The following is a 17,112-nucleotide window of genomic DNA, read 5'->3' as shown; positions in this document are numbered from 1 at the left end:
CTGATTTTTTTTTGCTGCCAGTGATAAAACCAGATAACTCTAATATTTTAATGTCGAAAAAAAGTTTCACAATTTATTTTTTCCCTAAGTTTGGATTAGTGGGCCTTATTACCCGCCGGGCCTTAATACCCATACTTACCTTATATAAAACAATAAATAATAATAATTTATAATAATAATAATTCTAAAACTATAAAATAATAAAAGTAATAAAGTTAAAATATAAATTAAAATTTTTTTTTTATTTCTGCAACATTATGATCAAATACAGGTGTCCAACAAAGCCACTAGGTAGACATAGAAAAAGTGATTCAAGAACAGATAATAAAGATAGAGACCCCCCCCCAAAAAAAAAAAAAAATTAGAAGTCCAAAAGAACAGATACCAAAAAGAGCAGTGAGAGTTAAAAAATAAATTTGGGTAATGATTATATTGAGTGTTATAAATATCATATGCAAGTGACTACAAGGTGGTAACCCACTTACATGCTACCTGGTGTAACTAAGGTAAGGCACTGACATACTACCTGGTGACTATAATGTGTTAACACACTTACATGCTACCTGGTGATTATAAGGTGGTAATGCACTTACACGCTACCTGGTCACTATAATGTTGTTACTCACTTACATGCTACCTGGTGAATATAATGTGATAATGCACTTATGAGCTATCAGGTGACTATAATGTCGTAACGCACTTACATGCTACCTGAAGACTATCTGGTAACTTATATGCTAATTGGTGTGATGACCACTAGCAAAAAAAAACATAATATCCAATAATATCTATGTCCTAGTGCAACAAAATCATGAAACTATATACAGTGTTTATATCATAAAGATATAACAAATATAATAAAGTGCTAAAGATTGGAGAAGGTACAAAAAAAAAATTGCAATAATCCATTTATGTTATTATATATTAAATACAGATTCATTATTGTGTATTACTTCCATCTATGTTCAAGTGTCTGAGTTAAAGAGTCAAAGTAAAATCACCAGTGTGAATGGTTCTCCATGTTTTTATCCAACCTATTTTGATGCACTCATACTATTAATTTTTGTGAAATTAACAAAAGAATACATTTTTAATTTTTCCTGAAATCAAGTATTAAGAATTTGAATATTTGAGGAGCAGCTGTTACCAATGAAAAAAGTGTTTCTATGTCTATTATTGTTTTATTTAAGAAGATCGTTTGAATGCAGAGTTGCTCATTGAGTGAAAATATATTCTATTTTTTAGTTTATGTATGTTGTGGGGTTCTATTTCAATGTTAGCGTTAAAGTTGCATTTGTATAATCTGTGGTAGAAAAAAGCAAACCTTATTACATTTCTAATACAAAAATAAACACATAATACTACCTTCGTGCAACTACCTACCTATTACTACCTGCCAGTCTAAGCTATTGCATCTCATTGCTTGACTATGATAAAACCTGTCAAAAAGTGATGTGATTGATATGAGTTGAAATGTATAAGGCTCATAATGTCAGTGGGTTTTCAATGTATTGTCTATACAGTCCATATCCAAAGATATCCAAGATGTTTTTGGAAGAACTATAAAGTCTATAAAACTGTCAGTGTAGTGTTTACTGTAAATTTAATTTAAAAATTTAATCAATTTAAAAGAGAGTGTTCATAAATGTCCTAACATGATGGAGATCTTTATTAACATTATAGAGTTTGCAAACATAAAGAAATTTATCAATAAATATTTTGTAAAAGCTAAAACATTGTTTTTCTGGATGTTTCAATGAAAATAATTCTATATGGTGGTAAATGAATGTACCTATCGAGGTCCCTGTTGTTAGTAATTGCAGTCGGCAAACAAGAATTTAGGGTTGGGTAGAACAGTTTCAATCATAATCTGTATATATTTTGAAGGTGAAAACTTGGGTGGTCTTAAATTGTGTGGTGTGTTGACAAATAGGTGTTTGACAGGTTCATGCCAAACCTATGGCATGTTTATGTATTCTCTGGATTAAACTGAACACTGTAACTGTATTTAACTGGATTCTCTGTAATATGATTGAAAGGATTTCGTTAGTGGTTGTATGAATTGTGTCACATAGTATGAAGTTTAGTCTGAAGAAAAATCAATATACAACTGTATTTGTTAAAAACTAAAATCTTACAAAAAAATAACTGCTTTTGTTAAAAACCAAACAAGAAAAGTCTCCAGATAAAAAAATATTAAATTCAATGCTGCTCTGACTAAAAACTTTAATAGTTAGAAAGATGCAACATTTTGAAAAATGGCAGAATTGGGCAAGATTTGCAGTGTTTTGTGACTTAAAAAGATTTTTTTAAATTTAAAGAAGAGATGTAATACTGAACAATACTAAAATTTATTTGCTCGTAAAGTTTAGGCAACCATTTATAAATTTTACATAATGTACACTAAAATACAACCAGCTCAAAAGTTTACATAAATTTTATTACTTTCTTTAAAATTTGAATAAAAAAATACCATTATACAAGTTCCTTGGTTTTTCTTTGCATTACAATTATTTATACATTTTGAATATTCACACTTATTGCCATAAAAACCATCTTTACATGAACAAATACCCAACACACTGCAAATATACGGTGGAGGACAATGATCAGGACACTGCAGAACTTGAAACATTATTAAAAAGTTTGAACTGTCTTGCTTTAAAAGTAATTTAGAAGTTTGCCCTTCATAAACCAATGATAACATTCCAGAAGATGAGCGAAAAACTTTTTTGCTATTCACACCACACAGTCTGCCAAGTTTTTTAAAAGAAGTCATTTTAATCACTTTTTTACTTCTTGGATTTGGAGGTATCCCATCATAAACAAAAAGTTGAGAATCAAAACATGAAGTTAAGTTGATTTGCGTTACGCTAATTAATATCCTTTCACTAAATTGCAATGGATCCGAATAAATATATTCATTTAGTGTAAGATTACGTGGTGAAATTAACCAAACGCATGTTGTATATTTCAAATTATTAGCCTCATTTGTAGGACTTAAGTAACCAGAGTATAAATTAGAAATAATACTTGATCGCTTACATGGTATGTAACAAATCCCACTAATAAAAAAAAGTTTGAATACTTTAAAAAAAGATTCACATTTAACATAAAATATAGTGCCAAAAAAAAATTTATTTGATTTTTTTATATTCTTCAAATATAAAAAAAATCAGTTAAAATCTTTTTATTTTTATTTTAGTAAAAACTAATCGCTTATAAATGCAATCAGAGACAATTTATAGGGGAGTGGGGGTAGGGTAGGGGGTAGAGGGTATTTGTAAAATTGCCTTTGAATGCAATTATGGGTCACCCATAAAGCGAGTCACCCTATATTTGTCAATTCTTAACCCCGTTCCTCCTGTCACAAATGATCACATTATACCTGAAACCTTCTCCCTCCTAAACTGTGATAACAGTTTTTTCATCAAAAATTTTTTAAAAGATTTAAATGTAAATACTTTGCAGCATTTTAAAAATTAAACCTAATGAAAATAAGGCAATACGCATAAACATAAGTAAAAACTTTGACAAACCAATGATTTTCTTATTTAAACAACTCAAATAAATATAGATGGTGTTCGATTGACATCACGATGTAAACATTGTTATTTCAACGCAATCTTGTAGGTCAAACAATTGCGCAAAAATTAGTTTAGCGCGAGGCTAATTACTATTATCTGTTAATGTGGTTCCTATCAAACAAACAGTTGAAAAGTTTTTTATTTTGAATAAATTTATGTAGAAGCTTTGGAAAGACATCTTGTCACCATCACGGTCTCAAGTAGACTTGAGCAACTGCAGATAAAACAAGTACTTGGCATAGTTTTAATGACAAGGATAAAATAATTTATAGTTTCTATGAAAAAAAATATACTTTTACACACGTTTCAAAACAATCTCTTTTAAAATGTATAATGAAAATAAATAAACCAACTTTCTATAATTAAAAAATCTCATTATTCAAACTTTTATTTTCACCTATAAAATTCGAATTAGAGAAGTTGCACTTTATATAGTACACAATTCTAAAAAAAGTTGTAATGTATATTATTTTAAACATGCTAGTCCAGCATTTTTTGTCAATTTGAGCATAATTTTGAAATATGTGTATTTGAAAATTGATTTCTTTAAAATTCAGATAACTTAAAACATTTACAACAAAAGGTTGTGTTATTAAGTCATTATTGAGATCCATTATTAAGTTCCAGTTGTTTACACTCATCATTGAATTCAATGAAATCAGAAAAAACTGCACATGTCGAATACACTTTACTTACAGTGGTAATATATAAAATTGTACAAAAGGCCCACAACTTACAAGATCTTTAAATGACAAAGTCACCTCTTCTGATAAACTAATTGCACACTAATCAATGAAATGAAATAGATCTTCTAAACATTATAACAGCTTGTTTGAATGGATACATATATTTTTTGAAAATGTTTTAATGCTTACAGATCTATTACGTATTTATTAGTACTATTTATAGAAGTCCTTGAAATGTTATTTCAAATTAATGAAATTATTTCAAAAAATTTTGATTTGTGTTCTCTTCCTACTTATTTAAAAGTTAATGCAGATCTTTCAATCAATTTTGTCTACTATGTATACTTATTTGTTTTATTTGTATATACTCATTATGTTATACTTTTATTTTTTTCAGTTTTTGATGCAAAAAATGGTATTTAAAAACACTGCTTTTAAGCAAGCTTTTAAATTTAATGTTTAACTTGTGAACAGCACCCATGTAATAAGTTAATTTGTAAATAAAAAGTATGTTTTATGAAAAACATTCTTAACATGACAGCAAAAAGATACACATATAATTTCAACAATTTGATGTTTATAATAAATTATAATCATTTGGATCCTTTGCAACTTGTTTACGTTTTTAGCACGAGTGTTGATTGCCTCAAAAATGACACATTCTTCTAAGTTTGTGGTTTCACATGTTGCCAATTATTATTGTTATTAAATATTATTAAATACTTTATACTTTATATAAAATATACTAAAGCAATTTAATAAGTAATTCAGCATATTATTTATAAACATAGCATTTAAAAATATTAATACAATTTAATAAGTTATTTAACATGCTTAAACAACCAAAATATGTTCACTGTGTCTGAGTTATGTGTGTTAGCAGATTGATAAAAATATTAAAAAAAAAGAAAAGAATCTAATGTGTTATAATACTTTAAAGAAGATGTAAAAATGTAAAACAAAAATAATTAAGTCTATTTTTGAATGCTTTGGAATACTTTATATACAGTTTACATTACTTTGCACATTACTTATAATACACCTTTGAAAACAAGTTATTTAATAGAGTTTTATTTTAAGCAAAAAGAAATTATTTAAATTGTGAGATAGAGAATTAAATTCTATATAAATTTATTCAAAAATAATCTTTAAAAATCTATCTACTACAAGGTATGTTATCTAAATAACATCATGTGATTACGAATACCATCTATTAATAAAGTTGTAATACTAAAATAATTTTTTAAAGTTTATTTTCTAAACCCTGGTCTTGCGTAAAAACTCTTTTCCATTAGATAACTTTCATAAATATTATGAAAATCACTTAGGAAGAGTGCCACCAGTTTTTTTAAATTTCCTTTGTTAATTATTTTTAATGAATGAGTTCAATACTTTTGCAATTCTTTTGTTACATAACTCTAACTCTGAGTAATAGATATACAAAATCCATGATAAATATCACTCTGTAACATAAGTGATGTAACATAAGTTACATATCTAGTATCAAAAAAACAAGTTTATTTTCCTTAGTCGGTCACCTCTGATAAAATTTTATATATTTTTTAAATTGGCATAGAATTCCTAACATCTTGTGAAAATTTCTAATAAAAACCGCATTACTGATTTGCAGAAATCTGACCTAAAAGTTGAAGCAATCTTTTTACCTTGTTTTACGAGTAACGTAAGTTAAGTAGCATTTTCAGTTAATAAGTTCGCCCTCTTTTGGCCAGACTCAAAACTTTTCATCTTATTTAAACTTAAAACTTAAAACATCTTATTTTATTCTTTAGACTAATAGCTTTCATACAAAATAGCTAAAAGTTTAATTTACAGTTTAAATAGACAAATATTTGATAAAGTTGTTGTTGCGTGTGTAACGTAAGTTAAAAATGGAATTGCCCATGCTGTTCATAATTTTGGTGTTGTATTTAGGCATAAAAATGACATATAAAAATTTTTTTTTGAAGATTCATCCACAATTGAACAAGCACTGGCAAATTGAAAGTACAAAATTTAGCCAAAAAATCATGTTTTTTGCTCATGTTACAACTTAATACTATGGTTGGGCTCAAAAAAAATAAAGCTGATTTCTTTAATTAAATTTCTTTTACTAAATACAACTATATAGAGTACAAGATAATAAGAAAAAGTTTCTTCACAGGGTGTATTAATTATAATAATGTTTTCCAGGAATAGAAACCTCAGTTTCTCTTTTTGTGCACAAGATGGTTTTCGCTGGTTTGAAATCTGTTATCTAGATTCTACTACTTGAAGAGCATCTTGAAAATGCTTTTCATCCTTAGTTACACCTAGAAATTCTTGGCACACCTTCACACCATGTACAGCTACATTTTTTATTATTTTTATTTCTCACTGCTATACTTCTCTCCTAACCTTTTAACCCCAAAGTACCTTAATGAACAAATTCACTGCAAAGTGAAACAAATTAAGCTTTCAAAATTGATGCTCACCATTAAGTGATAACAATCTTCAGCTTTTATTGATTATCTTTTTATTATCAAAAAAAAAAACAAATAGAGGTTTTCTTAATAAGTTATTATTAAAAACTTGTTTTTTATTTGTTAAAATCTTTTATACCTATGATATAAAACATTATTACAAAAAATCACTTTATATAATGTGATTTTTTTTTTGCTTTCATATATGGAGTATAATTTGACATAATTATGAGAAATTTCATTTTTAAAAGTTAACTTAATGAGAAAAAATAACATAAAAGCTGTTTGTAAATTACTTATAGGCGATACTGTATATAAAAATGAAAATTATTTTATGGTGACATATTTATATGACATATGGAAATAAGTGAAATATTTCAGAACATATAGTTGGAGCCATGTTTAAATGGCTCCATATATATTTAAATATTACACTTAAAATTAAGTAATTTTAAGTTAAATAAATAGTATATCACCATGAAAAATGTATTGTGATTTTTATATATAAATATTATCATACCATCAGCGGCCTCCCAAGGAGGGGGGGGGGACATAGGGGGTGTTTAGCCCCCTATAATTTTTATCACAAAATTTATTAGTCAGCAAATTGGTCACTGGAGTCAGCAAAATTGAATCTATAGTTGGGAGTCGGCAAATGTCAGCCAAAAAGGACATTTATTTATTTTTTCTGATCTTAGTTGATAAAAATTTTTTTAAGGCCTTAGTTGGCAAATTACAAATATGTCACCCCCCCCCCCCCTCCTTTAAGATCTCTTCGGGACGGCCCTCCATACTATAATATCAAACTTTTATGTAAAAACTTTATTAACTCACTTATTTCTTGGATTGCCAACAAAACCAGGTTCACATAACTCACATGAACTACCAATGGTATTGTGCAAACAAAAACATTCACCATTAGCAGACTGACAATAGTTTTGTAAAGGATTACCATGACCATTACATTCACATTTTTTACATCCGATTGAAGTCAAAGCATTTCCATATGAACCATTTACGCAGGTTTCACAATACTTCCCAACAGTATTTTCTAAATATGAAGACAAAATTAATTGAAAAAATATTTACACAAGTTTAACAATACTTCCCAACAGTATTTTCTAAATATGATGGGGAAATTAATCGAAAATAATTTTTAACAATTATACTTAATAATGATTTTTTAATTGTAAATACCATTTTTTAATATACTTTCAATATATTAAAAAATGGTTTTAAGAAATCGTGAAACTTTTTAGGACATTTTGAATGATTGTAATTTCAACTTTAACTTGTATATAAACTTTATTAATAAAACCTTCATTACAGTTTGGTTAGAATAATATACACAACTTTTTTTCATGCACTTTTAAATGATTAAAAACATTTAAATAAAATTTTGTCTGAGGCAATAAATGTTGCATATTATCTAAAACAACATTTTAAAAGTTTAAGTACTATTTCAGGTTCATCCGGTGGATTACTATGTCAGGTTCATCCAGTGAATTACTATTTCATAATCCAATTCATAAATCCAAGGGTGCTAATTGCCTACAAAAAAATTTATGTTCACGACTTATTTTTATAGGATTTTTTTTTTTAATTACTTTTCATATAATTATGATTGACTGATAACATTTATAATGCTTGGTTAACATTTATAATGCTTGGTTAACATTTATAACGCTTGGTTAACATTTATAATGCTTGGTTAACATTTATAATGCTTGGTTAACATTTATAATGCTTGGTTAACATTTATAATGCTTGGTTAACATTTATAATGCTTGGTTTTACACAAAATTGTATGCACAAAAGGATATGAATGTCTAATTTTTTTTATTGGATAAAACAACAATTTTGATAAAATTCAAAGAAGAATGCACAAATAGCTTTCTGCACTGTTCAATTGGCACCTACTGAAAAGAACCATAAAAATAGTAGGTGTATTCAGGATTTATAATACAATTTTTATAGATTTTGTATTATATCTTTTACATTATTGGAATTAAGTGATTAAAAGTGCTTATCTAGGTTACCCAACTATAACATTGTTAGTAATTATTGGCATTGTTAGTAATTATTAAAACATTCTTTTGACTGTTTTTAAAACCAATAAAAAAAAACATAAAAGTTTAGAGTTTCTCCAAGGTAACAATAATGATAACAAGGTAATAAACAAAATCACCAATAATCAATTGATTAGGTCAGATCACCCAGCTACTGTAATCCAGTACAACCTACTTCTACTACTGCAGATTACTTCTAATACTGCAGATTACTTCTACTACTACAGATTGGTATTGGAAGTAGTTCAAAGAACATTCAAGGAAAAAACTAGATGAATGAAAGCTTTTTTAGCATAAAAGAATTAGTTACAGCAAGAGAACTTTGATGAATGATGAGTAAAATAATTTTGTATTTTGGTGGAATAAAAAATGATAGCTCATTTAACCGGCAACCATGGTATTTGTAGAAAAGAAAAAAATGCAACCTTATAAATTTGAAAAATAAAAATAAAAAACAATACTACCCTATCACACATATGTTCATTAGGGTTATGACTTTTTTTCAACCCCATACTCTTGTACTGTAGTTTGATGAACTTTTACCTAAAAAGCACGAAATGAACTATTAATTGCATATCTTTTGAAAAAAGTTCACCCCGCCATTGAAAAATTGACTTTTAACTACGCAAACCGGTTTTCATTGTTGTCATCATTGAAATTTATTTAAATTTAGTTAAATATTTTTAAAAAATTTTTAGAAAAAACTTTGAGAGTTTTTAAGATGCACATACATTGACTGAAAATTTTTTATTTTTTTTATTTTTTAAATTCACCTTCCCAAGGCCCAGAAGGCCACTACAGACAAGGAGACTACTTAATTGTGGTTAAAACCCTCTCTCAACTCTATAACTCCGAAACACGAACCTTGACAAACAAGGCTGCTGCGCGGAGAAACAAGTTGAGCGCGGTACTTCCAGGGATGTGGTGGGGATCGAACTTGGATATATACTCATTAAAATATTTAACTGAATTTAAATAAATTTCAATGATGACCATAATAAAAACCGGTTTGCATAGTTAAAAACTGATTTTTCAATGGCGGGGTGAACTTTTTTCAAAAGATATGCAAATAATAGTTCATTTCGTGCTTTTTAGGTAAAAGTTCATCAAACTACAGTATAGGAGTATGGGGTTGAAAAAAAGTCATAACCCTAATGTTCATATGTGTCTCATGATCCTATTATGCATAGGAGATATGAACATGAGATGTCATGCTTTATGTCTATATAAAATTATATTGAGAAAAATGGAAACTCAATCTTCAAATAGAGTAACTTATTTTCGTTTGAAAAATTGAACATAAACTTCAATTTACCTTGACATTGATCACATATGCCAACTCCATATAAACAGGTACTATGACCATTGCAACCACAATCAACTGAACAATTTTGTCCTGTCCAACCCAAATTGCATTCACATTTATATGTGGTTTCATTACATATTCCTTGATAACACTCAGGCCAACATCTAAACAAAAAGTAAAAAACCATTCATATTAATTAAACTTCAACCAATAAACTAACCAAGTAATATAAGCAGGGCTCAACAAACCAAAATATTTTGTGGAAAAATTGATAAAAAATTCAAATTTTATTCTTTATTTTATTGCTGAGGTTTGTTAAAAAAAATAATGCAGCAGTTTACCTTTTCTGTTTTTAAATTTGTTAGCCCAAAAGAAACTTAAAAACATTTGTTATCTAAAAGAAATCTGAAAAAAAAAAAAATTTAAAGTAATGATTAAACTAAATATAATTTTTAAATTTTGTAAAAAGTAAATAGAAATTGCTATTTGGTCTAAAAGGGTAGCAGCCATTTAGCTTCTTGATAGCAGATGATGAGATGTGGCTGCATATTTTTTTTTTCTTTTTCTGTTATAAACTAATGCGGTGATTGGTTGATAAAAAAGTTCATAATTTTAATGGAATCAAAAGAAAAAAATGTTTATTGGTTATTTAATATTCATATTTTTAATGGAATTAGTTGTATATATGTAATTTACTTAATTAATCAAAAGAAAAAAATGTTTATTGGTTGTTTAATATTCATATTCCTAATGGAATTAGGTTGTATATATGTACTTAAATTAATTAATCAAAAGAAAAAAAAAGTTTATTGGTTATTCAGTATTCATAGAAAGCAATTATAAAAATCGCAGATAAATATACTCGATTGGCAAATTTATATTCCACAAAAATACATGTGATTTACAATGTTTTTTAAAACATTGGAGAGTAAAGCCTTACAATGTTTTTTAAAACATTGGAGAGAAAAGCCTAACACCCCCTGCCTTGGGGCTCTTGGTTGATTAAAGGCTAGAGATGGTGCCGCGATAACAAATACTCATGTTGGGCAGATGTTAAATGCATCCGGCTATTGTCTTGTAGAAGGCCTCCTAGGCAAAGACTTAAGGGGTAAACAGATTCTATCTGTTGACCAGCCTCGCACCCCATCTTCATCTATAAGGCTGGCGCAGATGTATTTTTAATACATTGTTTCCAGTTTAGGATGTTGAATGCTGGATCTTCTTGACTCAATGCATGGGTTTTGCTTTGTGTCTCTTTTTATGACTAGGCAACTCATTCTATTATATCCTAATGAGGGTAAAGCTCTAAAACTCAGTTTTATGGTTCTGAGGCCGGCTGGTAATCAGGTTTCCCGAACTCTGTGGTAGCTCTCAGAGAGGCTGATTCCATCAACAGCTGAAAAATATCAAAGTATTAACAGTGCCTTGTTGCGCATGGATGGTGTCCCTGTTTGTACTTTTGGTATGCATTGCGGAGGCCACATTTGGAGCCCTTCGTTACGGCTTAGGGTTTATTAGTAGTAATGAGGCATTTGCTTGGGCTGTTAAACAGTGTTCTGAGTACTATCTATGCTTTGAGTCAAGTTCTTTAACAAATATAAAAATGAATAAAGTACCAAAAACTATAAAACACAAAAAACCATCATCATCATCAAGTTCTCTAAGCCTATCATTCACTAATATTCGTGGTCTTCGAAGTAACTTTTCTTCTGTTGAGTCTTGTCTTTTGCAAAGTTCACCAGACCTACTTGCTCTTTGTGAGACTAATTTGAGTTCAGCTGTCTCATCTTGCGATCTTAGTGTTGACGATTATCTTCCTTTAATTTGTGAAGACTCCAATAGTCACATGCTTGGCCTGGGCATTTACATTCGTAAGAATTCACCCATTTGTCGTGAAACTAGGTTTGAATTCACAGACTATTCTTTCCGTGCTTTCATTTAGCACAACTTCACTCTATTGCCTTTCTGTTTGTTCTATATCGCTCTCCTTCATCTCAAGACAGCACTCTTTTTGATGTTATTTCTGATCATATTGACCAAGCCCTCTCTCTTTACCCATCAGCTAATATAGTTGTTGTCGGTGACTTTAATGCTCACCACTCGGAATGGCTTGGCTCTAGTGTCAGTGATTCTGCATGCATTAAAGCCTACAACTTTTGCCTTTCTCAATCTCTAACTCAAATAGTCAACTTTCCAACTCGCTTTCCAGACAACCCGAATTATTTACCTTCTCTACTCGACTTATGTCTTGTTTCTGATCCTAGTCAGTGCTTAGTTTCTCCACATTCCCCCTTAGGTGCTTCTGATCACAGTTTGATCTCTCTAAAACTAATATCTCATTTTTCTTCATCACCTGAATCCCCCTATTAGCATACCTCTTACAACTACAGTAAAGCTGACTGGGATTCTTTCCGTGATTTTCTTCGTGATGGCCCTTGGGTAGAAAACTTTTGTCTTCCTGTCAACAAATGTGCTTCTTACATAACTTTGTGGACTTAGGCTGGCATGGAATCTTTTGTTCCCTCTCGACGATTCCAGGTCAGGCCTCACTCTCCTCCATGGTTTTCCTCACACTGTGCTGCTATGATTGCCAATCGAAACTGTTACTTCTGTATTTATCAGCAAAACAACTCTCCAGAAAACAGATGTCTGTTTATTACTGCTAGAAACCATTGTAAAAAGGTTTTGTCTAACGCCAAAGCTCGCTATTCTCAGGTCATGAAATCTAGTATCTCATCTCAAAAATTAGGCTCTCATGACTTTTAGAGAATCTTTAATAGTTTTAATAATAAGGGCAAATCTTTAACTCCACCTCTCTTGTATGGTTCAGACTTTGTCACCTCAACTAAGGATAAAGCTGAATTGTTTGCTAAGAACTTTTCATCAATATCATCTTTTGATTCCAATAGTCGCGTTCTACCTGACATTGCCAACAAACAGGTTAATCAATTGCTTGACATTTGTATCACTCCAGCTTCTGTATCTAAAGTGATTCCCTGCCAAGACTCTTCTACAGCTTGTGGCCTGGACAACATACCTGTATTGTCTTGCAGAAGTATTCTCCGGAACTGTCGTCTATACTCTCAAAACTATTCAATAAATGCTTATCAGAGTCTTGTTTTCCAGCCTGCTGGAAAGCGGCATCTGTTATCCCTATTTTCAAAAATTCTGGAGAGCGATCTGATTTGTCAAACTACCGTCCCATTAGTCTTCTTCCTATCATTAGCAAGGTTTTTGAATCTTTAATTAACAAACACTTAATTTCTTATCTTGAATCTAATAACTTACTTTCTGACCATCAATATGGATTTCAAGCTTTCGATAAAGTTTGGCATGCTGGTCTTCTCCATAAGCTTTCTTCTTATGGTGTATCTTTGGAACATCTTTAAGATTATTGAGTCCTTCCTTTCCAATCGTAGTATAAAAGTTGTCCTCGATGGACAGCACTCTTCTTCTTATTCTGTAAATTCAGGAGTTCCTCAGGTTTCTATCCTTGGCCCTATGCTCTTTTTAATTTACATTAACGATCTTCCAGATATTCTCACATCTAAGGTGGCATTGTTTGCTGAAACCAACACTCTCTGATTGCTTGGAGGGGGCATCTGAGCATGAAAAGGATCTCACTTCTGCTACGACATGGGGCTCACAGTGGCTGGTGAACTTAATACAGATAAAACTCAATTTGTTTCAGCCAATCATTATCGCAATAATGTAGATCTTCCTATATTTATGAACAGTGATGTACTTAATCAGTTATCTACTCTTCATCTTCTAGGATTAACTCTTACTTCCAATCTTTCTTGGAAACCATATATCAAATCAGTCGCAAAATTAGCATCTGCTAAGGTTTTAATAATCTAATTTAAAAAAGAGCTCGATAAAGGCATCTCTTTATCGAACTCGACACTTTCATACTTTGAATTCTATTCTCTATCTCTATAAATCTCAAATTCGGCCTTGTATGGAATACTATTGTCATATCTGGGGTGGATTTTCTAATGATGCCCTTTCCCTTTTAGACAAGGTGCAAAAACGCATTGTAAACATAGTTGGACCTGCTCTTGCAGCCAACCTCCAACCATTATCACATCGTTGTAATGTTGCTTCTTTTTTTCTTTTCTACAAATACTATAATGGGCACTGCTCTAAAGAGCTAGCAACTCTCTCTCTCTTTATATATATATATATATATATATATATATATATATATATATATATATATATATATATATATATATATATATCTATCTATCTATCTATCTATCTATCTATCTATCTATCTATCTATATCTATCTATCTATCTATCTATCTATCTATCTATCTATCTATCTATCTATCTATCTATCTATATATATATATATATATATATATATATATATATATATATATATATATATATATATATATATATATATATATATATATATATATATATATATATATATATATATATATATATATAGTAAAAGTATAATAAAGGCGTTAAATATACAGTTTGTGTTAAAAAACAGCTTGTCTATGGTTTTTAAACTGACAAAATTAAGGTTAAATTATAACAAAATGCATTAATTTAATTAAGGAAGCTAATTAAATTTAATGCTTTTTTGAAAAACCACAAAAGCGCAAATTAAAAGACCACAATGTTTTTATAAACATTCTGAATGCTTTTTATTTTATTTTTTAAAAATAAAAACATTCTGAATGTTTCTACTTTTATTTTTTTACTGTAAAACATACAGAGAGTGTTGCTACATTAACTACCATATAGCCTGCTGCTACAAGGGAGTGTTGCTACACCGACTATCTTGTAGCCTGCTGCTACAAGGAAGTGCTGCTACATCAACAACCTTATAGCCTGACTCGCAATGAAGTGCCGCTACATCAACTGAGGGTTTGGTTAGGGCAGGAAATCTACTAAATAATAAAAAAAACTTTTTGAAAAAAAAAAAAATATTTTACTGGTGTTCAAAATATAACAAACTTTTTTTGGTGTTAAAAGGAAATCTTACTTTTAAAAGTAATACAAAGTTCCTTTAAGAAATATTTTATTTAATATAATGCAGCCATGGCTCAGTGGTTAGAGCACTTTTGATCCAGGATTCAATGCAAGCTCTGGGCATATTTTCCTTCATTGGTAAAGAAGTAGGCATGAACTCGCTAGGTAAATGATTTTCTGTAATACTCTGTGACAAAACTTTTAGATCTCCAAATATTTGGGGCAACAAAATATATACATATAAAAAAAGTAAATAAATTTGTTATAATACTTAAAAATTCATTTAACATTATGTAAAGTGATAAGAACAAATTTATAAAAGGTTATGTAAAGTGATAAAGAACAAATTGATGAAATGTTATGTAAAGTGATAAAGAAAAAATTGTAAAAACATATTAACTTATGAAAATAAATCAGAATTTTTTGCAATAATATTTACAGATAATCATGTGTATTGAAATATAGTTAAACAAATTTTTGCAATCATTTCATTATCTCATTTTCATTAACTTCGTTGTAATAACAAACAACAATTTGTTGAGCCCTGATAAAGATGTTAATTACTCTATATTATGTATTTTATAAGGAATAAATATTCAAGCATGTAATTATTGAAAATGTCATACGTTTTTTTACACTTGGATTTTCCATCACCAATATATCCTTGTTTACATTTGCATTCATAAGAATACATAGTATTAACACAATAAGCATTGATATCACAATTAAAAATATTTAGAGTGCACTCATTGATATCTGGACAGGCTTCATAGCTCCATGCTGGCTCACTACAAGAAAAAGCACTGATAAGCAAAATTATAAAATAAAAATAAGCATCACATTAAGCTCAGCTATAAAACTAAAAAAATAAAAGTTTTAAAACAAAAACCTTTTGGTTGTAACAATTTGGCATTTGTTAATTGGCCCAGAAAAATCTCCAATTTTACATCTAAAAAAATTGAGAACATTAAATTTTTTACTATAAAAATGATAAATAGAATGTTTAAATAAAGTTTTTTAAAAACAAACCTGCCTACTCTAGGATCATTGAAATCATAACACCATCCACAATGAAAAGCATTTAAGCAAGAAGAACAATTTGTGATTGTTGAACAATTTTGCAGCATATATCTAAGAATTAATCTAATTTAATTATAATGTATTTATTAAAAGCTTCATCAAGTGTCCAATTTATGATTTTGTGATTTATGAGTAAGTTTTTAATAAATTTTAATAATATCAACATTAAAAAAATTTAGTAAATTTTTATTAAACAAGTTTTGAGTTAATGGAATAATAAAAATAAAATTATTAACAAATCTATTAAAAAAAAATTCATAAAGTTATTAAAAATAAATTCATCAAGTTATTAAAGGTTATTAAACAAAGCCACTAATAAAGTAATCATTACTAAACCAAAAGCCATTATGAAACTTTGTGCAACACTACAGGTATATTGGGGTGGCCTAAAAAAATTTTTTTTATGAATTTGATATTGCACACTTATTTGGTGAGGTTCAATAAAAAAAGTACACAATTAAGTTTTTTTTGCAAACTAATAATGGAAAGTGGTCCCCCAGACCAGCTTTGTAAGCCCAGAAATATGTCTATGATGACATATTTCTGATATGTATTAAAATAAACTAGTGTAAATGTTACATGCATCAGTTTTTCTTATTAGGGTGAAGATAATTATATGAATGTATTTAGCAGTAATCCGTTCCTAGACTCAGTCTAGGGACACTGGAACCCAGACCTGCTTTTTAAACCCTTTTGAGACCCATTTTTGTCTAAAATGGCATATTTCTTAAAAGTATTAAAACCAACTATTGTCAGTGCTAAATGCATTAGTTATACTTGTTAGAGTGAAGACAGGTATATGAATGTATATAGCAAGGGTAAATTGAGGTGGTAGTGGTGGTAGGAGGGGGAGGAGTTTTTTGTCGAAACTTCAAGCCAGTGACTAATTTAACTGCATGTTCTACAGTAGTGTAGCAATCATCATTGC

General features: G+C 29.2%; 1 protein-coding gene across 3 annotated transcripts in view; it reads right to left on the bottom strand.

Annotated features, from left to right (window-relative positions):
* The window catches only part of LOC101238689 (multiple epidermal growth factor-like domains protein 8), a 106,068-nt gene that overhangs the window by 22,213 nt on the left and 66,743 nt on the right, over positions 1-17,112 (bottom strand). For all 3 annotated transcript variants that reach the window (XM_065788189.1, XM_065788191.1, XM_065788190.1), the window contains 6 exons: positions 16,134-16,235; positions 15,994-16,053; positions 15,731-15,892; positions 10,117-10,271; positions 7,567-7,783; positions 2,474-3,065 (listed from right to left, as the gene is read on the bottom strand). In XM_065788189.1, the coding sequence (XP_065644261.1) occupies positions 2,474-3,065; positions 7,567-7,783; positions 10,117-10,271; positions 15,731-15,892; positions 15,994-16,053; positions 16,134-16,235 (1,288 nt within the window). The remainder of the gene's footprint in view (positions 1-2,473; positions 3,066-7,566; positions 7,784-10,116; positions 10,272-15,730; positions 15,893-15,993; positions 16,054-16,133; positions 16,236-17,112) is intronic.

This window comes from Hydra vulgaris, chromosome 01 (assembly GCF_038396675.1).
Source record: "Hydra vulgaris chromosome 01, alternate assembly HydraT2T_AEP".
Lineage (NCBI taxonomy): Eukaryota > Metazoa > Cnidaria > Hydrozoa > Anthoathecata > Hydridae > Hydra > Hydra vulgaris.
The sequence above is the reverse complement of the archived record's forward strand: the minus strand, read 5'-3'. Positions and strand labels throughout refer to the sequence as shown.